Source organism: Entelurus aequoreus, linkage group LG02 (assembly GCF_033978785.1).
Source record: "Entelurus aequoreus isolate RoL-2023_Sb linkage group LG02, RoL_Eaeq_v1.1, whole genome shotgun sequence".
Classification (NCBI taxonomy): Eukaryota; Metazoa; Chordata; class Actinopteri; order Syngnathiformes; family Syngnathidae; genus Entelurus; species Entelurus aequoreus.
The window spans coordinates 47,874,797-47,902,567 of NC_084732.1; the positions used below are offsets into that span (position 1 = coordinate 47,874,797).

At 38.8% G+C, this 27,771-nt stretch overlaps 1 protein-coding gene across 5 annotated transcripts in view; it reads left to right on the forward strand.

Moving 5' to 3' along the window:
* Window positions 1-27,771, forward strand: part of zfhx3b (zinc finger homeobox 3b) — a 450,580-nt gene that overhangs the window by 397,043 nt on the left and 25,766 nt on the right. For 4 of the 5 annotated variants that reach the window (XM_062028101.1, XM_062028110.1, XM_062028091.1 and 1 more), the window contains 2 exons: window positions 1,308-1,415; window positions 27,578-27,714. In XM_062028101.1, coding sequence (XP_061884085.1) covers window positions 1,308-1,415; window positions 27,578-27,714 — 245 coding nt within the window. The remainder of the gene's footprint in view (window positions 1-1,307; window positions 1,416-27,577; window positions 27,715-27,771) is intronic. The other variant, XM_062028129.1, reaches the window with a different exon arrangement.

Genomic DNA, 27,771 nt, shown 5'->3' on the forward strand with positions numbered 1-27,771 from the left:
TAGTGTTACCTGAGGGTTATTTTGTAATCAAAACACCTATGCAGCTGTGCGGTATCCAAATCCTGCTAAAATCGTGGACATTGGCGAGGATGTAACTTTTCTGACCTGCCTCAATGATTGGGGATGCGCTACAATGGATCATTTAATTGGTTGCCTTGGAAACGTCAAAAACAAAGACTTTTCTAGCATTATCTTATAATTGTTCCACCTTTAACAAAATGACATAATTGTGTCATAAAACCCAGGTTTTTGTGAATTCACTCAGAGCAAAAATTCTACAGGGTCATATGCATCAACCAGCAAATCCCCACACAACGTCCGCCCTTTATAATGCATGCACGTAATGTTGCACCACTGATGGGATAAAACCGCGAGCACGGTAGATAATGTAACATCATAAAAGTGTTTTTTCTGTGGTTAGTCATGTGGCAAGCCAAGGCTGGCCATGTGATGGCTGCGGGGCTGAATACTTGAACAGGATATTTCAGTATGGCTACATTGTCAATATGTCAATATCTCATAGTGTCGGGACCTGAGGATGAAAGCATTTTCTAAATAGCATTTAAGTACATTTGCAGAGAATTAGCTGACTTGTGTAATAACTGATAAGGCCTATTGACCACATGGCCTAGTTTATTGTTGTCGGATCAATGTTGTTGCATGCAAGGCCTCGCTACTTTTAAGCAAACTTTACAGGCATAGGGGATGTTCCGGCGGCACTAGAGGGAAATAAACATGATGGATGGTCTTTTTATTATCTGTTTTCGCTATCTTCTCCTCTGTGTGTTACTTACAAACGTCATTATTGGCGATCCATTGTTTGGACTTCGACGCTCCAAAATGGTCTGATATATCGAGCGGATGCTTTTAAGATGGTTACAGGGGATTTCTGCCTTTGACTTGGAATACAAATAAAGTGAGGTGTGCCTATGAAAGTTTTAAATATTTATGTTTTTTTAAGCAAAAGTCTGGTTAGGCTGGAGTATGCGTAGCTTGTATTGCCTTAGAGATTGCAGCAAGGGACACAATGTATGGTTTTGCAGGACATAAATAGACAAAACACATGCTAAAACACAATTAAGTTTAACCAATTTATTAATATTTTTTCGATATATTCCCAATTGAGTCAGAAGAGTGACAGCTGGCGGCAGATTGCATCCTCTTTGTTAGCCGGCCTTGTAACTGTGTGTCAGCAAATGTAATTGTTGGGAGCTCCTATAGAAAAAAATTGCTGCCGTCCCTTTAAGTGCTTCCACCAATTCTGATGGCTTGGTGATTTACATTTCCCGTCCTCCCTCCCCCTTCAGGAGAGCTGAGTGAGGATGTGGAGGCTGCTAGTGAGACCACCACAGACCAGGAGGACCAAACCAAAGACAGAGAAAGTGGGGGGGAGAAGGAGCTCACCAAAGGGACAGGTAAGGCCAATATTTATAAAACACACACATTTGGGGAGCACTGAGAGCAGGAAACATAGAGGGAGGAATGGGGGGCGAGGGCTCCTGTATAGTGCTGCACATAAGGCCTTTTGTCTAACTGAAGCATATTTTGACAACATAGTGAGAGCACTTGCAATCACAGGTCGATCTTTTGGTTCAGTTTCCAGCTGGACTATAAGTGCTAGTTATGGCAGGTGTGTGTTTGGCTCCGCCCCTCCTTTTGAAACACACACATACACAAGGACACAGACTACTTGTACACCTCCATCAGGATGGTTTGAATCTTTTGCACTCCTTGTTGTACTGTAGTTGGTGACACTTGCAAAGGGGGCTGGCTTTAGGGAAAGGGGTGGAGCTTATAGACTGTTAGGGCTTCAGGAATTCCTTCCAAATTGTTATGTACCTGTGGGGAGTAGACGGCACAGACAACAAGGGCGTAGTATAGTTCTATGTTTTATTATATGTATATAATAACAAACCATAATATAAATAAACTAGGGAAATGGAGTGTGACTAAATCCAAGAGTGTATATGGTGCGCGACTATGTGTGAATTAAATGTTGTGTGTTACCAGGAGTGTTGAGCGAGAGGCGGAAGTCTCGGAGGGGAAAGGCATGCTCGAATGTCCGTGAGACAGGCAGGCAGTCAGGGGTATAGCGAGGCGTCAAAAGGTCTGTGTCCAGGCGGTAGGTCGAGATCCAAGGGGCAGCAAGAGAACCACAGGGGAGACGAGACGCATAGCAACGAAGGGGTAGCTGCAAGGAACGACAAGGGAAGAACACAAGACCAATCAAAATGACGGGGGATGTAAAGAAACACGGAGAGAGAAATGCATAGAGCTTTGTTAGTTGGCTTATTGTACTCGAACAGAAGACTACGTTCTGGCCCGGAACGCAGGTCTGCACTGGCTTAAGAAGCCCTGGGAGCTCATCAGCCACAGGTGTGCAGATTGCAGATTGATTGCAGCTGCCTGCTGCAGCCGGAGTGGCGCGCGCAGGTGCGGTCTTGGAGGCGCAATCAGCAGAGCGCACAGATGAGTGCGCATTGGCATGCACCTGTGCCATGACACAAATTGTAATTCTATTTTTATTTTTAGTTTGGATCAATAATATTCTGGGCAGTTCAAGACAAATCTTACCAGGGAGGGCAGAGTGTTTAACCACAATAATACATGACAACAATTTATACTTTAAAGAATATAAACTGTATTCTTGAAATCGTACAGACAATTGAACAGTTTTGTCCACACTTGACTTTGTATGCAATGAAAACCCTGCATCTCTTATACGGCTTTTTCTAGTTTCTAAAGGCAGGTGTTGAAACAGCATTAACCGTGTAGTTACAGGTCCAGTGTTTGGTTCGGTGTCTCCTGATAGTAGTATTGTTAATCTTCTGTCTATCCTTCCAATCAGGGGCTTATTTCTTTTGTTTTTATCTGCATTTAAGCACGATGCTATCACGTTAGCTCCGTAGCTAAAGTGCTACACCGATGTATTGTCGTGGAGATAAAAGTCACTGTGAATGTCCATTTCGTGTTCTCGACTCTCATTTTCAAGAGGATATAGTATCCGAGGTGGTTTAAAATACAAATCCGTGATCCACAATAGAAAAAGGAGAAAGTGTGGAATCTAATGAGCCCTTTTACCTAAGTTACAGTCAGAGCGAAAAAAGATACGTCCTGCACTGCACTCTAGTCCTTCACTCTCACGTTCCTCATCCACAAATCTTTCATCCTCGCTCAAATTAATGGGGTAATAGTCGCTTTCTCGGTCCAAATCGCTCTCGCTGCTGGTGGAAACAATGGGGAAATGTGAGGAGCTCTTCAACCTGCGACGTCACGCTACTTCCGGTACAGGCAAGGCTTTTTTTTATCAGCGACCAAAAGTTGCGAACTTTATCGTCGATGTTCTCTACTAAATCCTTTCAGCAAAAATATGGCAATATCGCGAAATGATCAAGTATGACACATAGAATGGATCTGCTATCCCCGTTTAAATAAAAAAAGTTCATTTCAGTAGGCCTTTAATGTATATGCAGAATATATGCTGATTATCAGCACACCCACAATAGTACAATAGTGGAAAGAGGATAAGCAAAAATAATTATTTAGCACTCGCAATGTGATTTAACAAGACTGAAACTGTTCTGCGCCAGCTGTTTCGCATCTTTATTTATCACATTTGAAATCTAAGTGCAACCTGGCACAGTTACGCACAAAAAGCTAAAACAAAGGAGGCGATCGCGCTGCACAGACAACAATTGAGAGAGAGAATATTGCTTCTGTGTGCGTGTCAACATATTTGAACCATCAGAAACAAAACAATTAGACATATCGCCCATTCACCAATGACATTTCATAATTGCATAGCTGTTGGGTGACTAAATGGGCTAATTAAAACAAATTAAATTGATTTGTTTTGCTGTCTGATAGATTTTTTTTAAATTGTGTTTGTTTGTTCATAATATATCTCCATATGAAGAAAACTTTTTTTTGTTGCATCTTGATCATTGTAGACCCACCATCACAAAACCGCAGCGCCTCTCGTAGTGCACCTTAGGCATGCTAAAAGTAGTCTCTGTTCTCTAGATCGCGCTTCAATGTAGTCCAGACAAGGTAGTACATATTATATTTGTGTGCGGCATGTCAAGAACATGACAAAACGCCACAGGTTGGACCATATGTTGCCATAAATGTGAGGGAAATGAGTGTTTCCATGGTAACAGTCAGTACACATGCAAAAACATGAACAAAACATAAAATATGTTTTAAAAAAAAGATCTGAAGCTGCTGAAAGATTTGACTGTCATGGCCTTTTCACGCCAGGTCATGTTTTGTTTTCTGTTTGTTGTTGTTCTCCTAGGTTTTGTGTTTAGATCTGCTCTAGCGCTCCTTGCTGTCCTTTGTTTACGTTGCTGTTTCAAGGAGAGTTTGAGCTCACACACCTGTTTCCATTTTAAGATTATTGTCACCTTTATTTATACCTGTTTCGCCATTCAGTTTCGCCAGGTCAATGTTCGCTGCACGCGATAGGTATGTCCGTGTCAAGCTACGTAAAGATAGTATTCCCTTGTATGCTTTTTGGTTTGGGTCATTGCTACCTGCTATACCAAGTAAACTTCAAGCTTTTGTATGTTTGCCTTTGTCATTGAATTAAAGCATCATTCTTAAAGCTTCATTCTTACCTGCAAGCTGCTTCCTGCTGTCCTTTGCATCCCGGGAGACAAGGCAGTCGCAACAACATAAAATTGAAGCCTTTAAAAAAGCCTTTTTTAAAAAGTCATTTGTGACTGACTTAAAACACTTTTTTGAGTGTGTCCGTTTTTTGGCTAAGGAGGGATATGTAAGTTTTTAGGGAAAAAAACTGTCTTTGTTCCAAAAATAACAATGCATCAAAACCAGTGTTGTTATGAATTATTGACCTATTAAAGGCTGTAATTACCTCATCTAAAGTAGTCCATTTTGCAACTCCATCCATCCATCCATTTTCTTGTCCCTCTTGGGGTCGCAGGGGTGCTGCAGCCTATCCAAGCTGCATTTAAACTTGTTTTTGGAAATATTGCATGTTGAGTGTTTTTCTCAAATTAAAAAATGTTGGGGTTTTTTCTACAAAAAGAATATGAAACATAAAAAAAACATTGCAAATAAATTAACTGTGTCTATGCATAGGTCTGAAACTGTTAAAGAATTTAAAGTGTTGAAAGTTTAAAAAATAATAATATATGACTTACTTAGAACACTTTTTCAGGGCGTCCATTTTTCGTCACTTAGCTTTACGTTTTACGCTGTTTTTTAAATTAAGTAGACTCGTCTGCGCCACTTTTGCATTTGTCATCAATTGTACACACAGTGGAAGTAGATCACCCACAAAACACCCACTAATAGTAAACACTCTTTTATAGTTTGCACACGCTATTTAGCACGTGTGTTTTGGATCTTAGTAGATCTGGCCCTTGTTGTGCTAAAATGTCAACATGCATAGCAAAATGTATAGTCCATCATACTCAAGCCAGGGAAGAAGAGTATACCAGTTTGGTCTTCTGTCTTCCATCAATGTGGTTGGAAATATATGCACCTTGGGCTGTACTGGAACATGTTAATTGGACTCGCTGATACTGTATTTTGTAGAAAGATGCACAGTAAATACGTATTTCCATATGCTCTGACTTCCTCCCACCTCCAAAGACATGCACCTGGGAATAGGCTGATGGGCAACACTAAATTGGCCCTAGTGTGTGAATGTGAGTGTGAATGTTGTCTGTCTATTTGTGTTGGCCCTGTGATGAGGTGGAGACTTGTCCAGGGTGTACCCTGCTGAGTGCTGCTGGGATAGGCTCCAGCCACCCCTGTGAGGGACAAGCGGTAGAAAATGGATGGATGGATGTACAAAACAGATGTACTTCAAAATTATTCATCCTCCTCTCCCTCTGTAATTTCCCTCTCTAAAAATGCCCTCTCTCTCAAACGTTCACTGACTTCTCAGTGCTATCTTCTTCATTTGTTTTCCTCACGTTTGTGTCTACTGGGGCAAAAAAGGACTATGTCACTCCCTCGTCTCACGATAAATATTAGATTAAAAAAAAAAATAGTTGGCTTAGATATGATTAAGTTCCCAGCATATTGATACCACATACAGTATTTACAAACTTGCTGTCATTGTCAGTGTAAGGAACAACAACACGCTTATGTGCAAGAACAAGTCACTTACATGATGAAAGCATTTTGCTTTAACAGGAGAAATGGTATTTCCTCTCTCGAAGACTTGGTGAGCTCACCGAACAGCTCTGGTCTGCCCGTGCATAATGGTGCTATGCATTAGTTCTGCTTTTGGTGCTCATTGGTCAGCACGGGGGTCAGGGGGGCTTGGGCCGCTGTCCATGGCACAAGCCTCCTTGTAGGAAACCTTTGTATTACCTTTATTTCTAATTTCCATGTTCATTAACTATATTTGAACAAGCTTTTTCAGAGCTGTCATTGTGTCATTGCAATGTTTACAATGTCACACAGGCGTTAGTGATGTCATTATCCTATTGAGCCGAATGTAAGACCACCCTTCTATTTTATGTTTTTTGGAAAAATATCTAAACCTATTTAAAGATTAAATCTAGTGTTGTAACGATACCAATATTTTGGTACCGGTACCGGTACTAAAATTATTTCGGTACTTTTCGGTACTTTTATAAATAAAGGGGACTACAAAAAAATTGCATTATTAACTTTATTTTAACAAAAAATCTTAGAGTACTTTAAACATATATTTCTTATTGCAGTTAAGTCCTTAAATAAAATAGTGAACGTACTAGACAACTTGTCTTTTAGTAGTAAGTAAGCAAACAAAGGCTCCTAATTAGTCTGTTGACGTATGCAGTAACATCCATCCATCCATTTTCTACAACTTGTCTTTTTCGGAGTCATATTGTGTCATTTATCATTCTATTATTTTGTCAACATTATTAAGGACAAGTGGTAGAAAATTAATTATTAATCTACTTGTTCATTTACTGTTAATATCTGCTTACTTTCTCTTTTAACATGTTCTGTCTACACTTTTGTTAAAATGTAATAATCACTTATTCTTCTGTTGTTTGATACTTTACATTAGTTTGGATGATACCACAAATTTGGGTATCCAATACCAAGTAGTTATAGGATCATACATTGGTCATATTCAAAGTCCTCATGTGTCCAGGGACATATTTCCTGAGTTTATTAACATAATATACATTTTAAGAAAACTAAAGAAGATGTTGTGATGCCAAAAAATATCGACATAATCATAGTAGTATCGACTAGATACGGGCCTGTACTTGATATCATTACAGTGGATGTTAGGTGTAGATCCACCAATTGACGCCGGTGAGCTACGGTGTGTAGTGAAACATGTTTAGCTATTCCTCGTCCTGCAGGGATGATACTTGTAAGAAACTTACTTTATTTGTCGCCATGGAGACCAGGATTAGTGATTTAGAAGAAGGTAAAACGGCGGATGGACGTCAGCCGTTAGCTAGCTAGCCATGTCTTAAAGCACATATTCTTTAGGGACTTTCAGTGTTATAACTTCACCTTTATCGTTAGTTTTTAAGCCAAAATGCGTCCGTTCTCCCCTTTCTGTCTACACACTGTGTCTGTTTGTAAGTACTCCGTGATTGTTTGCTACCGAACATGCTTCTCTGCTCGTAAACCAGCAATGTCACAACGTGACTTCGACGCGAACACGGGGGAAAAGGGTGCAGAACCGGTACGTTTCAGAGACGGTATATTACCAAAAATTATTCATTAGTATTGCGGTACTATACTAATACAGGTATACCGTACAACCCTAATTAAATCGAAAACAAAATGTATCATATTTTCAATATCAGTGAAAAAACAGGTACAGTACGTTACAATACAAAAATATATAATATAGCTTAGCTATATTATAGCTTAGATATAATATAGCTACGGCCCGCGGGCCGCATACACAATCTGGCCCACGGATATCCCAAGTTATTTTTGATAACAATAAAGTTGAATCATTGCAAATGTGCTTCCATCTAGACCAGTGGTTCTTAACCTGGGTTCGATCAAACCCTAGGGGTTCGGTGAGTCGGCCTCTCGGGTTCGGCGGAGCCTCTGCCGCGGAGGTCAGGACACACCCGACTCATCGTGTAAATAAAAACTTCTCCCTATCATCGTATTATGGATACCCCCAAACAATGTTCCCTCTAATTTTCCATATGTGTGGACCTACTCAGTGGCCGAGTGGTTAGAGTGTCCGCTCTGAGATCAGTAGGTTGTGAGTTCAAACGGTTTAAGAATCATAGATCTAAATTGTGGCTGTTGAATTATTCTATGTATGCATGTATTCAAAAAACTTCTGTTTATCTGATCAAATACAATTATATTTTATCTATAACAATTTCAGTGGCCTTGTGGTTAGAGTGTCCACCCTGAGATCGGTAGGTTGTGAGTTCAAACCCCGGCCGAGTCCTACCAAAGACTATGAAAATGGGACCCATTACCTCCCTGCTTGGCACTCAGCATCAAGGGTTGGAATTGGGGGTTAAATCACCAAAAATTATTCCAGGGCGCAGCACCGCTGCTGCCCACAGCTCCCCTCACTTCCCAGGGGGTGAACAAGGGTGATGGGTCAAATGCAGACAATCATTGGTACTTTAACTTAGATGTGCACGCTGTGGCCACACCAGCAGCACACCTGTCCCAAACCTGACTAAATAACAACTTAAATGTTAGATTATTATAATCAAATGACATCGGTCATTTCCATGGGATTATTTTCTAAAGTAAGTGTTTTGGCCCACTTACAATGACAATAACAACAAATATAGTTTTTCATGAGCTGTGTACTAGTATTGTATGTCTGGGTGGGGGTCCTGCTTTGGAAATAACTTGTACCCCATTCCGATATCGCATTTAGTTCCCACTAAAACATTCACATGTTGCACAATGAGATGTAAACATGGGATCATGTGTACATTCCTGTAATGTTCTGTTTGTAACATATATATTTATTAGTATTTCTTTAATATAATAACATCATTTCATGATTAATATTTATAAATTAAGATTAAATTAAGAAAAAACACATTTTATTTTTCACTAAAGAAGGGTTCGGTGAATGCGCATATGAAACAGTACCTCCAACAAAGTTAAGAACCACTGATCTAAACCATGGGTGTCAAGCAGGCCCGCGAAGGTTTAATCAGACCTGTGAGATGAGTTTGCTAAGTATATAATTTTTTTGCATTTTAAAGGAATGATAGCAATTTTTTCAAGAAAGAAACTGCTATTATAAAAAAAAATCCACTGGATGTCGCAATAGCAATTCTTGGCAAGCAAACAGGTATATTGCACATGCGCGGTGTCTCTTTTCAGGATCCTTGTCTGTGAGTGACCCAGAACAACAGAAGAAGAAGAAGACAACGACGCAGTGTTGTTAAAACAATGTTGTCACGGTCAAGAGTTCCCTGCAAATTTTTAAATGTCCACAGACACCGAAAGTGACACATTTTTTTATAACACATTGGTTTAATAACACATTGGTTCTCTCTCGAGCAGGCAAAACGATGCTCCTCTTTTTATGTTGTTGTTGTTCCGGGTCACTCACAGACGAGGTTACGGAAAAGAGACACTGTGCATGTGCAATCTACCATATCTCCAAACATTGAACGGAGAATGTTTTACTTCCTATTTTTGATTTTCAAGCACATTAATAGATCAATGGATTACAATAGATTTTCATTTTTTTGTTTTTTATTATCAAACCAAAAAGGGGGAACATTTTTTTAATGTTAAATATTTGTTCTATTCCAAACAAAAAACAGATTGCCATATTTTATTATTGATTATTATTTAGTTTTTTGTTTCATCCCAGATAGTCTGTGACTTACAGTTTAATGGCTTTGTAGATACGCTGAGGAAAAAGTCTTAAGTTCATTCGAACATAAGCATTACGCCTCATATTAGACTTAAACTTAGACTTTGTTTTTATTGTCATTCAAATTTGAACTTTACAGTACAGATAAGAACAAAATTGCGTTACATAAGCTCATGGTAGTGCAGGATAAAAAAGCAATAAGGTGCATATATAAATAAATAAATAGGTTACTGTACAGATAAATATATTGCACTTTTTCACATGCATCCACGTGTATGGATGTATGTTATATTGTCTTTTTTATTCCAGCGAGTTAATCCATCTTGGGGGGAGTTGAGGGGATAATTTAATTATGATGCGTTCAAGAGTCTTACGGCCTGAGGGGAGAAGCTGTTACAGAACCCGGAGGTTCTGCTTCGGATGCTGCGGAACCTCTTTCTAGAGTCCAGCAGTGAAAACAGTCCTTGGTGGGGGTGGGAGGAGTCTTTGCAGATTTTCTGAGCCCTGGTCAGGCAGCGGCTTTTTGCGATCTCCTGGATAGGAGGAAGAGGAGTCCTGATGATCTTTTCCGCTGTCCTCACCACTCTCTGGAGACTTCCAGTCTGAGGCACTGCAGGCTGCAGTCCAGACAGAGATGCAGTTGGTCAGTAGACTCTCTATAGTGCCTCTGTAGAATGTGGTGAGAATGGGGGAAGGGAGCTGTGCTCTTTTCATCCGACGCAAAAAGTGCATGCGCTGCTGAGCTCTTTTTACAAGATAATAAGTATATAGAATTATCAATATATAGGTAGCAATTTAGACAATATTTCCCACCTCTGGTCCTAATGATTACAAAGAAAGTTAAAGTACACAGCACACAACTTACCCACTGAACTATGTGGACCTTATACAAATGTTTAAGCACCACACACAATTCAAAACATTCCACTACAAAACATGATGGGTAAAATGCAAGACTCTCTCTCTCACTCCACATTTTAGCTGTGTTCGATGTTTCTTGATTGATTAGAAAAGTTGAATGTTGTGGGAAGTAAACACACTCATAATATCCAATGTTTTATTGTTTATATTTCATATCGTAGTAATGGTGGGGTTTTAACAACATTTAAAGTTATGTGTTGATGTTCATTCAGTCTTTTAGCTAAATCTTGTTTTAATTATTTCTTTAACAAACTGAAGTATCTTTGATCATTTCCTGATAATATTGTAAATCCTATGTCTCTTATTTTTCGTACAAAATGATCGTTGTTACTCTACAGTCAGCATCATACAATCATAATCATCACAATGTGTGTGTATATATATGAAGGCCTCGAAATTAAACACGACAACCGAGGCAATCCACGACCGCCCTCGTCATTTGCTGTAATGCGCTAAAAAATTGACCAGCATCTGCGGCAAGAACATGCCGTGACCTCCCTTGACTTTGTACTTGTTAATGGACTAGGGATGTAACGGTAAACGGTATAATGATAATTTGCGATAAAGTTCCAGACGGTTAGTAATACCGTCTAATTTTTTAATTACTGAAAAACCGTCATTTATTAATGCATTTTAGGCAACACGAAGGCAGGCGCATGCGCACTAGCGTCGTTTGGCTTGATAATCATGGCGGACTAACAACACAGACTTTTCTCCGGAGATTTCCCCTCGGAGTAAACAGAGCCAAGCGCTTGGTTTAACATAATTTTCCCTCGCTTCCCGTCATGCACTTAAGAGCGCACTGCTGTGTTTAGATGGAGACTGGTGTGGACAATATTGGAGACAGACGCACTTGTCCCCACACTAAAAGTATACAGCGAAGGAGAAAAAACTATTTGATGTTGCTCTTATTTTCTCAATGCAGCGTCCTTCAGCTGCTGTGACTGAGAGTTAATGAGGTGAGGTAACATGCAGCACGCGATGTGTCGGGAACGTTGTCACTACTTGTTTATAAAGTCTTTAGTTTGTTTACTGGGATGTTCACCTGTCCTTTATTTAACTGCAAACTATATCAATGTTCAAATAACATCAATACTGGCTAAAATGTTTTGTCATCTCATCAAACTGAACAAAGGCTGTGGAGATTGTGTATTTGATGTGTGAGGTATCACTTGTCTTTATTTTTGTTGGCCAAACTGTTGTACTGAACCACAAGGAGGCGTTGGAGAAGAACAAAGCTTGTTTATTAGACTTCATCTTCATTAGCCAAACTGCTTTGTGTTTTATTTTGATATTAAAAAGTTTGAAAATGTTTTTTTTACATTACTTGTGTTTTTTTCATGTCACAAAGGTATTACTTCAAAAAACCATTCATGTGACTTTTTTTATTATTATTGTGTATAGTTAATACCTATACGACATATTTCTGCTCAAACTCTTAATGGATCTGTTTCGATACAGAATCTACATGTACATATGAATGTACATAACTTGAAAAAATGAAAAAACTATCAACATTTAAAAATAGAGATAAAGGCATCATGTAATGAAAAAAAGCTGACAAGTTGATATTATTAAATAATTTAAAAAAACTAAAATTTGTCTTCAGATATATGGATAATGTTTATCTATAGCCTTTTATTAGACAAATTACATGATGGTATTACGTTCACACCCCAACACTGCTTTACCTAACAATCAGTAATCATGATTTCAATATTGATAACAATAATCTTAATTATTACTTCCGCCATAATTGACAGTCCCAGATCTCATACATGGACACTATTTGTATCCATATGGACAAAAAGTGCAGATACATCTTAATGGCCATCATGTGCCATCTTTCAACATTCTTATATATATATATATATATATATATACGTATATATTAATTTGATAATCGATTAATCTGTTGATTATTACTTCAATTAATCGATTAATAATCGTATAAAAGAGACAAACTACATTTCTATCCTTTCCAGTAATTTATTTTAAAAAAACCAGCATACTGGCACCATACTTATTTTGATTATTGTTTCTCAGCTGTTTGTACATGTTGCAGTTTATAAATAAAGGTTTATTAAAAAATAAAAAATAAAAAATTGCCTCTGCGCATGCACATAGCATAGATCCAACGAATCGATGACTAAATGAATCGCCAACTATTTTTATAATCGAATTTAATCGATTTAATCGATTAGTTGTTGCAGCCCTAATATATATATATATATATATATATATATATATATATATATATATATATATATATATATATATATATATATATATATATATATATATATATATATATATATATATATATATACACACACAAGAAGTCCTGTAAGGTTTAAAAGTATGATAAGCACTGCCTCCATACGGCAAATGAAACGGTTCTGGGGCCCCAAACGCTGGTGACTGTAGGTGTGTAGTCTTTAACTGTGCCATCATGTCATGTTCATGAGGAAGCTGAGCTTGTTTATTACACGATTCCCTGAGCCGTCTGCAGTAGTGCAGTTCAACACACATGAGCAGCTAACTTGGCTTACATTAGCAGGTCTGGTGACGTAAGCCACCTGACCTACAGTTGCCTAGAACGGACAACCAAGGCACATTTCACAATATACACAACTCTTTATTCTCTGACATTCCCACAGTAAATTAATTAGAGTTATTTCAGCTGTCAGGCACTGTATACATAACTTGCTATCTACTGTACCCATTTTAAATAACAGAGGGTGTAAAATACAATATATCCAAGGTCTGTAATCTAAAAGATGCAAATATCATTCTATGATGTGTATTTTTCTTTTTTAAAGGAAGAGTAAATGCAGATGCAAATACTGCACTATATAAAGTTGTGTATGGGTGGGTTTACTATTTGTACCTTGTTTGCTATATTTTAGCAAATAATAATAATAATAATAATAATACCTGGGATTTATATAGCGCTTTTCTAAATACCCAAAGTCGCTTTACACGTGTGTGTGGGGGGGGGGGGGGGGGGGGGATTAAAACAACTTTATTAGGAAAAGAAACTAAGAAAATGCTTTCAAAATGTGCTCTTAATTCTTAGTATACTATGTGTCATATGTGTCATAAAGTTTTAAGCAAATTAATGCCTTGCAGTTAAGTAAAATGTCTAAAAATGTGCTCTGATTACATTCTGACAACAAAATTGCATTTGTGTCCAAATATTGGTGTGTTTTTTTCAGCAAATTTTAAATATGCAAGCAAGTAATAACCTGTGATTAATCACAGCTCAAGAGTGTGATTATTCTGATTAGAACAATTAATCACTTGACAGCCTTAATATATATATATATATATATATATATATATATATATATATATATATATATATATATATATATATATATATATATATATATATATATATATATATATATATATATATATTAATATACGCTGATAATTAGTCATTATGCTGCTCATTATATGCTCTTTAACAACAAATCTTATCTCATGTGCTCGAATATGTGTCATTATCATCATTATGTATGCTTAATGAATAGCTAGGAGATATCATGAGATATGCTACTTTCCCATAGTGATATATCTGCAAGGTCACTCACTCAAGTTACCAAAAGTTCTTGTTGATGTCTTGGCTAAGTGTCTCAATACTTTTGTTCATGAGGTCCAGTTCATTTATTTTTGCCAATAATACTGCCAGTGTAATTAATCTACAGTAGTACCTGAACGTACAAGCTTAATTGATTCTATGATGGAGCTCTTAACTCAAAACCCCTGTCTCTCAAGTCAAAGTTGCCCATTGAAAGGAAACAGCATAAATTTAACATTTAGCATGCCTTTTAAAAAGAAAAAACAACTTGTAGAAATAGTATATGAAAAACAATACAGTAGAATGTACAAACAACTACAGTAGTTTGATGAAGTAATGTAGTAGTAATGTACAGCATTATTGGAGAGTGGACTTCTACAGTATCTCCATCCAGCTGCTTCTTTGTCAAACACACCATCAGCAGCTTTTTCATATTTTTATGGTTAAATGTCCGTCATTTATGTGTTATTTTAACATTCTTATCTGGCGTTATTGACTCATTTTGTTTCAGTATGGTGCAGACTAACGGTGATACGATCAAACTACCTTGCCAAGTCTGCTAGAGGTGCTGTCATCTTTTTGATGATTTTCTTTATTTCAATGAATATCATCCACATCTTCTTAAGTTAAGTTAAAGTTCCAATGATTGTCACACACACACTAGGTGTGGTGAAATTTGCCCTCCATCCTGCAATTGACCCATCCCCATGTTCACCCCCTGGAAGGTGAGGGGAGCAGTGAGCAGCAGCGGTGGCCACGCTCAGAAATCATTTGGTGATTTAACCCCCAATTCCAATCCTTGATGCTGAGTGCCAAGCAGGGAGGTAATGGGTCCCATTTTTTTAAGTCTTTGGTATGACTAGGCCGGGGTTTGAACTCACAACCTCCCAGTCTCAGGGCGGACACTCTAACCACAAGGCCACTGAGCTGGTATTATTATTATTATTATTTATTATTGTCCTTCACGCTCACTCTCTTCCTTCCAATGGTTGGAAAACAAAGTTATGTCCATCTCTAGCTATAAGCTAATGCTACGAGTTAGACCAGATGTTTTGGTCAGATCTCACGGGGTTCAATGTGACATTTGGTACGCAAACTAATAACGTGGATGCTTGTAAGTCAAATTCAGCTTTTTTAAAAAATCTCAAAACACTCTTAATGGGCTGATATTGTATTTTTGTTCTACTTTTAAAACACTTCCTCATGGTCCACATAGCATGTGGTTCTTTGGTCAAAATGTTGCATAGATTATGTTTTACAGATTGTCTTGAAGCTGCTCTCTGACTGTCTCTTCAGGATTATGGGCGGTCTTATTTACTTGGCTCCACTTGGACAGCGTCTTCTCCCCGACGCTACTGACAGATATAAGTTTGAACTATAAGCTACGTTGAATTGGCAACAGTGATACATGTGCATGTACAAGCCAGTCTGCCCCACAACAAGAAGATAGAGATAAAGAAGGATCTTATTGACTACAATGTCAGACTACAATGGTGGACTCGCCTATAGCACTTCGAGTACATTTCTGCCATATACGGAGATATTCAATGGGACGAACGTCACAATTGGGGCAAATTCCAAACGGCTTGTTTGGAGAAAGTATGAGGGAAGGGCAAGATTATTTTATGAATATCTTTGCCATCTTTGCAATTTTCAGGATTTATGCAGATCCCAAATACAGAAAGAAAAGTTGTTTTTGCATAACAGGTCGCCTTTAAGGTGAGACACCACTGTATTTAGGACAGGAGTGGTGTGATAATGGTGACTCTGAACAAGATACGGGCAGCACGGTGAAACAGGGGTTAGTGCGTGTGCCTCACAATACGAAGGTCCTGGGTTCGATCCTGGGCTCGGGATATTTCTGTGTGGAGTTTGCATGTTCTCCGTGTGACTGCGTGGGTTCCCTATGGGTACTCCGGCTTCCTCCCACCTCCAAAGACATGCACCTGGGGATAGGTTGATTGGCAACACTAAATTGGCCCTAGTGTGTGAATGTGAGTGTGAATGTTGTCTGTCTATCTGTGTTGGCCCTACGATGAGGTGGCGACTTGTCCAGGGTGTACATCACCTTCCGCCCAAATGCAGCTGAGATAGGCTCCAGCACCCCCGAAAGGGACAAGCAGCAGAAAATGGATGAATGGATGGATGAACAAGATACATAGATACTTCTCACTTGTCTAACGTCTTGGGTTTTGATTTACACTAGTTAGGTTAAGAGCTGAAAAATAATCCAGACCTTTTTTGCATGCCTTTGTTTTTTTGTTGAAAAATGCAGAAACAACTTCATCACAGTGTTTGAAGCCCAGTCTTTGTAAAAATGGCTTTGATATTCCAACTTTCTATTTTAAATGAGGCTGAGTTGTTTGTGCTCTTTGAAAGGGTGACATTCTTCTTTGATATGAGAGATAATGATATGCATGCCTGACTGAATATGGCTAAAAGTATGTTTTAGCACATCAAAATAAAGCACTTTAAAAAGCATTAAAAAGAGGCAGACGATTAATAATTCACTCATACCTGTGGTGCACGGGAAGATGACTCCTCGCATTAGGATTCTTCCTTTTTTGAAAGGCATGCAATTTGATGCAGACGCAGTGGCTTCCTTTCCTCCCCTCTGTCAGTCGCTAATCACCAAATAAGAGTGTTTCTGTGTTTTCACAAAGGAAATATGTGCTTGCATATGAAAAATTTACAGCTTCCCAGCAGCTTATTAGAATCGCTTAGTTAAAAATAGCATGTGCATTAAGGGAACCGGGTCTGAGGTTGTGTTTGATGTCAGTGAAAAGGTGGGCGGGGAGCGTGTTGTCAGCAAAAGAGCAGGCAGCTTTAGTTTTAATGGAAGAGTCCCTGTTAGTGCTTTAAACTTTTCGCTGTGTGACTGATGAACACAATGGTCATTGGAGGCAAGTGCAGAAGAGCATATTTTGTGCACTGCAGAAAAGCAAGTCGGGCCTAGCGTTGGATGGCGTAAACAGAGGAGTGCTTTGTCTGGCCTCATGATGTTTGCACAGGCGGCACACAGATGTGCAGGTTACAATATGGCCAATAAGTGTCTTAGGCGTGCTATTTTTTTTATCTCAAAGGTGCGGCACCCAACTGTTTTGAGCGTTCTTTTTTATTTACTAAAATCCCCCCTACATCTAATGAAGTGTTCCTTCTTATTGTCATGTAGCTGCTGGAGCAGGGCACAATTGTTCCTTTACAAATGACAGTCACTGTCACAGACAGCATTAGCGAGAGCAGAAGAAAAGCGTACTCCTTTTTATGCCAATGTCAGTCTTATTTTCTCTTTCTTGTTCTCAGGCTTCTAGCTGTCCATTAAAATCATTTAAAGGTACACCACACACCGCCATAAAATGCATACGTTTCCTGCGTGTGATTTTATTTTGAAAGATCCCTCGTGTTTACCTCTAAGATGATGCCTTAATGCACACGTGTGCGGGCATGCAGACATATGTAAACGTCTTAGGCTGCAAATATGGCAGGTTTTTGTGATCAGAGCACCAACATGTATAAACAGTACACTCACCAGTCAATTCATTAGGTTCGCTTGCTCGCTCTAATGAGATACAATCTGCCTTGCAAAGATAACGCTCAGTTTTGATTGACACTGTCAGAGAGGTATTCATTTAACCATACAGTATGTGGGGGGAACATGTGTACAAGTGCTCTATTCCTATGTACACTAATATATCACCCACAATGGTGTAACCTACCACAAATAGTTTATATGTATTCATGCATTTTTTGTGTAAAGATTATAGTCATATATATGTTTATGTACCGTAATTTACGGACTATAAGCCGCACCTGACTATAAGCCGCACCAGCTAAATTTAGGGGGAAATACAGATTGCTCCATGTATAAGCCGCACCCGACTATAAGCCGCAGGGTTTTGATGTGTAATTACCGTAGTATATAGGGGTTCCTGCTACCACGGAGGGGATTGTCGGGACAGAGATGACTGTTTGGGAACGCAAAGCGTCCCATTTATTAACAATAAATCTTTCAATCATTCAATCAAACTTTCACATCTTTGACATGGCGAACAGCATTCGTGCAGAGTACAAATAATACAACGGTGCAAAGTAATACAAAGTGCTCGCCTGTACGTTATCAAAATAACCAGCGTACCGGTATATGAAAAGTCAGTCTTTAATCATTGTGTCATCGTCTTCCTCCTGCGTACCAAAACCACCGAAATTCTCTTCGTCGGTGTCGGAGAACAACAGGCCGTAAATAAGCTGCACCCTTGTATAAGCCGCAGGGACCAGAACGAGGGGAAAAAGTAGCGGCTTATAGTCCGGAAATTACGGTATACTGCTGCAAACAAACAAATGACAAAATATTTTACTTTATTATTTTCTAATTTATTTTTACTTCAGCAAAAATCAAAATAATAAAAACATTATTATATCAGTACATATCTGAGAGTGCATCGCAATGCTGTATCTTTGAAAAGGCAGCATGTTTATCCCATTACATTGTGCAGTTGTACCTAAATCTGTGTCCAGTGAGTATAGATCAGAATCAGGTTTATTGTCCAAGTGTGTGTGTGTGTGTGTGTGTGTGTGTGTGTGTGTGTGTGTGTGTGTCTGTGTGTGTGTGTGTGGGTGTGGGTGTGGGTGTGTGTGTGTGTGTGTGTGTGTGTGTGTCTGTGTGTGTGTGTGTTTGTGTGTGAGTGTGTGTGTGTGAGTGTGTGTGTGTGTGTATTAGGGTTGTACGGTATACCGGTATTAGTATGGTACCGCGATACTAATTAATCATTTTTGGTTCTATACCACCTCTGAAACGTACCGGTTCTGCACCCCCCCGTGCCTGCGCCCGCGTCGTCGTCACGTCATGTCATTGCTGGTTTACAAGCAGAGGAGCATGTTCGGCAGTGCACAATCACGGAGTACTTACAAGCAGACACTGTAGACAGAAAAGGGAGAACGGACGCATTTTGGCTTAAAAACTAACGATAAAGGTGAAGTTATAACACTGAAACGCCCTCAGGAAGAGGTGCTTTAAGACATGGCTAGCTCACTAACGGCTAACGTCCATCCGCCGTCTGCAGTGTTTTAGCTACTTCTAAATCATTAATCCTGGTCTCCTTGGCGACAAATAAAGTATGTTTCTTACAAGTATCATCCCTGCAGGACGAGGAATTAGCTAAACATGCTTCACTACACACCGTAGCTTACCGGCATCAAAATGTAAACAAACATCTACTGTAACGATATCAAGTACAGTAGCGTATCTAGCCGATACTACTATGATTACGTCAATATTTTTGGCATCACAACACCTTTCGTTTAAAAAAAATGTATATTATGTTTATAAACTCAGGAAATATGTCCTTGGACACATGAGGACGATGAATATGACCAATGTATGATCCTGTAACAACTTGGTATCGGATTGATACCCAAATGTGTGGTATCATCCAAAACTAATGTAAAGCATCCAAACAACAGAAGAATAAGTGATTATTACATTTTAACAGAAGTGTAGACAGAACATGTTAAAAGAGAAAGTAAGCAGATATTAACAGTAAATGAACATGTAGATTAATAATTAATTTTCTACCACTTGTCCTTAATAATGTTGACAAAATAATATAATGATAAATGACAATATGTTGCTGCGTACGTCAGCAGCTAAATTAGGAGCCTTTGTTTGCTTACTTATTACTAAAAGACAAGTTGTCTAGTATGTTCACTATTTTATTTAAGGACAAACTTGCAATGAGAAACATATGTTTAATGTACCGTAAGATTTGTTGTTAAAATAAAGCCAATAATGTAATTTTTTGTGGTCCCCTTTTTTTAGAAAAGTACCAAAAAGTATCAAAATAATTTTGGCACCAGTACCGGTACCAAAATATTGGTATCGGGACAACACTAGTGTGTGTGTAAATATATATATATATATATATATATATATATATATATATATATATATATATATATATATATATATATATATATATATATATATATATATATATATTTATATATATATATATATATATATATATATATATATATATATATATATATATATATATATATATATATATATATATATATATATGTGTGTGTGTGTATATATATAGACAGCAGCTTAATCACCTTGCATGGTTAGAAATTCAAAGGGTCTTTTTTTTAATGCTGGCTATGAAATATGTATACATGGATGGCCATAAGCCTTCTCTCCTCACACCCTCACCTAGCTGAGACAACAGGCCTGGCAAAAGGAAAGGAACCAGAATATTCCCTTCATTAAAGCAGTTGTATATTTATGCAGCACGGGGATGATGACGGGAGGCAGAACCGTGCAGAGGAGATAAGGAGGTGGTGCTAAAATGAAGACCCGCACAAGTTGTACCACATTTAATATCTATGCACATGGAAGGGTGCAGTTGGAACTGAATAGTTATTTTCTGTTTCTTAACATTGGATCTATGTGAGCCATAGAAAAGATAGAGGGGATAAAAATGATGTGGGGATATCACAACATGTGGAGGACTTTAGGCTCTCTTGTATGGAACACACTCAGACATTTTTACAAGACAAAAACAAATGACAGCACTAAGTGAAAACATGGCGCTCGCATGTGTCCACGTGCAGCATGCCAGTCAATGATGTCGGCTGCATCTGTAACATTTTAACTTGAAGTATTGCTTTCAGTGCTGCATGTGTGATTACAAAGACCTAAAAGTTAGCTTAGCAGCATGACTATTTCGGGACCATTTAAATGTTACATTAGGCACACAATTAGCTGTTGCAAACAGTGCACATAATGTTTATTTATATCAAACCATACTGTATACTTGACATAGTAAAGTATAACATTTACTTAATGTAGCATTCACATTTATGAGTGCATATTATTTGCATCCATTAATCAGTTTGTAATAGTTGTTTCAATATGATGTGTTTTCTTCCTACATGTGCTGGGTAGTGGAAACATGAGGCTCACAAAAAACTATAATTGTGACAGTTTTGATGTGTGTCTCTTCTATTTTGGCACACCTGTTCCTGCTTCATGTGCTGTTTGCGTGACCAGGTGTGATTCTAAAGGAATGCAGACACTGCTCTGTGGATGGTGCGTGCACTGTAGACAGAATAACGAGCGCGGTAATCAGCATCCCCTAGTTGCGCCACTGAAGCATTGCAGTCTGTGCTCATGCCACAGCAGAATTAGCAAGTATTCTAGGCTTTGCTTTGCATATAAAAGTGCACATATATTAGGGGTTTACCTGCTCATGGATACTTACCATCGAATAAAGAGGAGACATTTTTGCAGCCTTGCTTTGTGATGGCTTTTAAAGTCAAAGTAGTATGACAAATCTGGAGACAAAGCAATATAAAACATGTTTACATATTCATAACGCATCCTGTGGATGCTTGTCATCCTTCAAATTATAATTCCCTTTGTCTTTGAAGATAATAGGCAGTAAATTGTCCTTGTTTGCGAGCCAACTCCCTGAAAGCTCAGTGTTTACGACTTTTAGCACAGACTGTCTAATGGCCGTGTGTCCTGTAAAGGTGAATGCCACGTCATCTTGTTGTTCAGCGGCCTGATTAATAACCATGCTGCTAATTAATCGCTCCTCTGCACGTCATCATGTTTAATTCGCCCACTTTTCCACCATGCTTTTAGTTGCATGCATAAGTCACTCTTGCCTTTACTAGTAAAAAGTGTGCCATTTGTTTGAATAAAAGCAACTAGTGTTATACAAAACAGAAAGGATTTAATTCCTTCCTTCCTTGGTACTTGGTATTTTTCAGTTTCCCTCCTAATGATCCTCTTTTATTGCTCTGGGCAGCGACACAGGCAAGATGATTAAAAGCTGGTTAAAAATGAAGGGGAAAAGAAAAGACAACATTTGAGTATTGTTAGCGTGTCATTAAAACGACTTCTGTCACCGTCTGACTCATCTCAATAATAATGACCGAGGAAGGTTTTAGGCATTTCTGCTTTGAGACACACTTTGCAGTGAAGGATGGCTGGACTTATAAAAAGTAACCTCTGAAGGACACAGGGATGTTGAATCTGTGCATTCATCCTGAACTGTGTTGATTTTCACGGGGGGTTTACATTGGATCCCTAATGGTCTGGATATGTTGTGTGTACAGAACACATATCCTAGTTTTACTGAATGTGGATCACATACAGTACGTAATTGTTTTTGCTATTGGTCACTGAACAGATACATAGCACAGTTTCTTATTAAGGATTATTGCACTAAGTGAATTGTACTTTCACAGCATTATTTTTGAATTGGCTTGCATTTTGTTATCTTCCAGTTTCCTCATTCGTACTAGGACGTATGTTGCCATGGATGCAAAGCAAGTGACTCATGAACACGCTGGTGACGTATTGTCAGAAGCAACTATGAACAGCTGTGATCATTCAACAGTCTACAATCTAATTACCCCAAATTCTTCACGTTTCATGTGTCAGGTAAACCGTGACGAATGGTGCCATACGAATCACCATCCTACTGTAGCGACTTTCCAAATAATAGACTTGTGGACAAAATAGATTGATGAAGGCTATAATTGTCCTGATCGATCTGAGTCTGCGATCATTCAGTCAGTGCACTTGAGTTTTGTCTAGCAGTCATCTTTGTTTCCCTTGATAGCACAACAGGGCTCCAGAGACATGTGCAATGTTCTCCGCAGTCGACACTCTGCCTGAATAATACACTGCAGCTATGTGAGGTGCGACAAGGTGCCAACGTCCAATTCACTTATGGGACTCAACAGCACCAACGTCTGTGGTTTATGGAAAAAGTACATGAATTAATAATCTTCTAATTGACTCTCAGTTCTTTTTCTCCTCAATTCCGGCTTTGATGTGTGTGCTTTCAAACATGAATCCACCCTTTGTGTCAGTAGAGGTTTGGTGACTCTGTGACTAATGACCAAGCAGAAGATTCAGGTCAGGGACACACACATAACACACGTTTCGGACTATCCAACAACCTTGGTGTGTATCATCCAGTTCGCGTTCCAAATGACCATGAATGATTTATACTTCTATACTCTCTCCACCTGTTATTATTTTAGACCGTAAAACTAAATTTTCAGTCTTCTTTTTGCTCTTTCTTGTAAAAGAGTTAGACCAGAAATATTCAACTAAATTGTTTTGGGGCCAACTTTCTAGAAGTATAAGGCAGGCTGGACTTCTCATTTAACTATTAGTCTTATTTTGTATACTCCAGTGAACCAGCGTCCTCTAAACTAGAGATTTGATTTTGGTCTATTTATTTTGTGAGAGTGACAGGAGCTCTCTGTTGTTTTTAAGGAGCGTCTACAAAAAAAGCTAGTCAAAGATAATCTCACTGACAGCCTTCCAGTGTTTTTAAGGGTCTGCTGCAAAAATTAGAGTCTTTCACAAGTTTTTTGAACTGAAGTCGCAGGCCACAGATTGAATAGGCCAAATGATGAAAAAGAGAGGACCTACAGTAAAATGGAACCTTGAGGAACACTACTAATATAACTAAAGAAGTTGAACAAATGACTACTGACTACATCTGAAGTAAAACAGCTACAGCAACTCCTTAGTTACATGAATTACATATATATATTTTTTTTTTGCAACTGTCACAAAGGAGAAGACCTAAAGGGGTGCTTTGAGCCAAGTCTTAGTTATGTAAATCACAAGTTTGGACCCCAGTGTTTTATATCATCTATATAAAAGCAAGGTTACAATATCAATGCAAGAATCTGTGTTTACAGTGGTCCAATTTCCTCTGTACAAAAGGAGCACTGTAGTGTTTTTAGGAATTTGCTTCAAAAATATTTGTCTCCCAATTTTTAAACTGAACTCGTGGGCCATATTTGGCCCCTGGGCTGCCAGTTAAATAACACTGCACTAGACCCTTCACTCTGTCAGGCGTCAGTCGATGTGTTGGCTACTGGTTAGGTGTGACCACCTGTTCATATTATAGATATGCGTGTCTAACGTGCGGAATGCCACTCACAGATACTGGTGTCCAGCTGACTGTTTCCATCACTCACTCCATTTTGACGGTCATTTGTTTTCATCCCTTTTCTTGACAAGGAGGAACAGGATAGAGTAGTTGGATGTTAGTCACAGTGCTCTTGAGGGTGTTGGAGTGGAAGACTCTTAAAAAAAAGTAACGGATCACATTTTATGGAGTCACAATTGGCCGTGACCAGAGACCCTGTGTCTGAGTATGTCGCATCCCCCACTCACTCTCTCCTACCCTGATAGAGTCAGTTAGGGACCCTTCAGGAAATATGTCCACTATCAGCAGTTCTCTCACACTAATGCGTGGAACCAATCAGGCATATTGTACTAATGGTAAATGGGTTATACTTGTATAGCGCTTTTCTACTTTCAAGGTACTCAAAGCGCTTTGACACTATTTCCACATTCACCCATTCACACACACATTCACACACTGATGGCGGGAGCTGCCATGCAAGGCCCTAACCACGACCTATCAGGAGCAAGGGTGAAGTGTCTTGCTCAAGGACACAACGGACGTGACGAGGTTGGTAGAAGGCCACTCTACCACTGTGCCACGCCGTCCCAATCAGGATGTCTACTCAACTCATGTGTTTTACCAGGCGCACAGGGGACTTGGGAGTTGGTTTTAATTTGGTGAAACAAATTATCACTCAGTAGTGGACAGGTCCCCACAAAGACCAAACCTAATTGGGTCAAGCGCTCATACATAATTTATTTTGTTTTAATCCAAAAAGCAATCCGAAAACCCGTGTCAAAAAAGTCCCTGCAGGAAATGGCACCATCAATGTCCACCCTTGTTGTGACCACATAGACGTTCACTAGAAGAAGGAGAGTGGCTGTGGCGAGGACAGTCCCATGACTGAGTGCTTGGTTACTGTCAGCAATAGGAGGCTCGTTTTGTTTAACATTCCCTTTGTTTATAGGTGGATGTGTTTAATGGGATTGGCTCTGACTGGACCCTAACAGGGCCTCACTGACTGATCCCAGCATCTCTGGGAGATCTAGCAGGCGGCCCCTGTCCAAAGCTAGGTTCCCCACTGGGTAATCAGCTCAATTCATCCTGATCGGAGGTGACATTTTAATGTCTGGAGCGAGAGTGTGGTCAGCCCCGCTTAACCTGACCCCTACCCAAGCCACACCGCCCTTAACAGTGCCCTCTGTTCTCAATTTGCCCATTCTAGGACTGTACACATCAGGCCAATTTAACTCTTTATGGACTTGTTAGTGGTTAGCAAGACACCTCCTTATGTTACACAGTGAATTCCTTTTGCAGGTGACAAAGCGATGTGGCTCTTCTCGTAGTGGCTCAGAGTGGATTCAGTTCCTCTGTAAGCTCCGGCTTAACTGTTTAAATGTGATGATTCACTTTGTGCCATTGACATGTTTTCTTCCTTTGTAACACTGAGGAGTTTTGAGTGCTTAGCAGCTGCTCGTGTGTGTCTTGCTCTTCAAACATGAGAGGAGATGATAGTTTGTGGGTTAGCATTGTTGTCATTTGCACGACGGGTTCCCACCCAGGAGGTGTTAACATTAGAGAAAGTGTAAAAATGATAACGACTTTTAAAAGATGGTATGTTTTTATTTTTCATGTAATTGAAAAGGGACAAGCGGTAGAAAATGGATGGATGGGTGAAAATGTTGGCTAAATTTGTTGTGTATCGCTGTGTGTATGAAATAAAATCATTTGGGAATTGGTTCACCAAAAGGGTCTATAATACGATTACATGACATTGCGAAACCTGAAAACCACAAGTTTAAGGTTTGGTTAAGAATATTTGCCTTTTATTATAATTTGACACAGAATGAAAATATTATGAACCTCGTTTCTGGGATTCGAGGCTGAATCTTTTTAATAAGAATACTCAATAGTAGGGAATTTCTTTCTTTCTAAAAAAACTTTTATTTAAATGCGGTTGTACCTCAACTGGTTCTGTGATGGTGCATATTCAAAACACTTGAATCTCAAATCACTGTCTCCTGTTGAAATTATTTTAAATACATTTATCTGGTGCTTTGCCCCCCCAAAACAGCACAATTTGAACACATAACAGGCCTTTTGAAAAAAAAACAACCTTCTAGATAAGACACATTGTTCAAAAACAGTACAATACAATGTACTACTAACAACTACAGTAGTTTTATAAAGTGATGCAATAATAATATACAGCATTTACCTTGGGGAGGTACGCTATCTCCTTCCAACTGCTTCGCCGTCATACACACCATCAGCAGCTAGTCCATATTTTCATGGATACATGTCTGCTGTTTAAATATTATTTTAACAATCTTGGCTGGGGTGAGACTCATTCTGCTTTAGTATGGCGCAGACAAGCAGTGATACGCTCGAATTGCTTCACCAAGTTGGCGGCACACTCTGTCATGTTTTTAATGATTTTTCATTTTTATTCAATGAATATAAGACGCTTCTTCTTTTCCGTACTGCCCTTTGCACTGATTTTCTTCCTTTTCACGCTTGGAAAATTGTTTTATTTGGATCTTTAGTTGCCAGTTGATGCTAGCGGGTAAGACCAGATGTTTTGGGCAGATCTTACAAGGTTCACTGTGACATTTGCTATGCCAACTAACGGCGGAGTTGATTGTTACTCAAATATTTGCTTGAAACTTAAAGCAAAACATTTAGCCAAAAGACAGCTCTTATACTCCTAAATTGAGGTACCGCTTTAAATACGAAAGTCATTCAATAGATTAAAAACATTTGAATATTACGCTTATTTTGAATTTAATGGAGATAATTGTTAATCCATAACAATGAGTATACATTTTTCTTATTATAAGCTTGTGTACCATATAAGGATTTTTCAAATATTATTTTAAATTAAGAGTTTCTATATATATGTTTTTGTTTTTTTAAATTTCAGAACAAAACAGAGCATATGTATATACACTCTTGTGAACCTCTTCCCAAGATGTTTGTGTACTTAGTCTCAAGGTTGAAGACTCATGTGGACTGAAAATATGAGATGATGTGAAACCTAAAGCTGCACCCTGTGGCAAACTAACATTTGTATATGATGTTGGGTACAACTCCAACATTGAAAGCCGCATGAGAGTAGAAGTAAATGTGTGTGATATATCTTATGAGTTGTATAATCTACTGCACAATTCCCAATACTTGTAGTTATTGCATATTTAGACAGCCCGTTCGTTTTTTACACTCACTTATATTGATTGACCTGTTCCCAGGATGCGAAGCCTTCAACTCATCATCACGTCTCTTCTTCATCTCTCTGTATCTATGCAGCAGTGTCTGTCCACTCGGAACAGCGGCACACAGATTCTCCGATCCAGAGCAAAAGGCCCTCGTCACGGTCGGACACGTCTGAGAGTGCGCTCTCCTCAAAGCGTCCCCGGACTGCTGAAAAGCGAGCTGCAGAGCAGGTGAGCACCAAAAATAATCATAAACTTTAGAAACAACCATGAGCCTGATTAACTAAA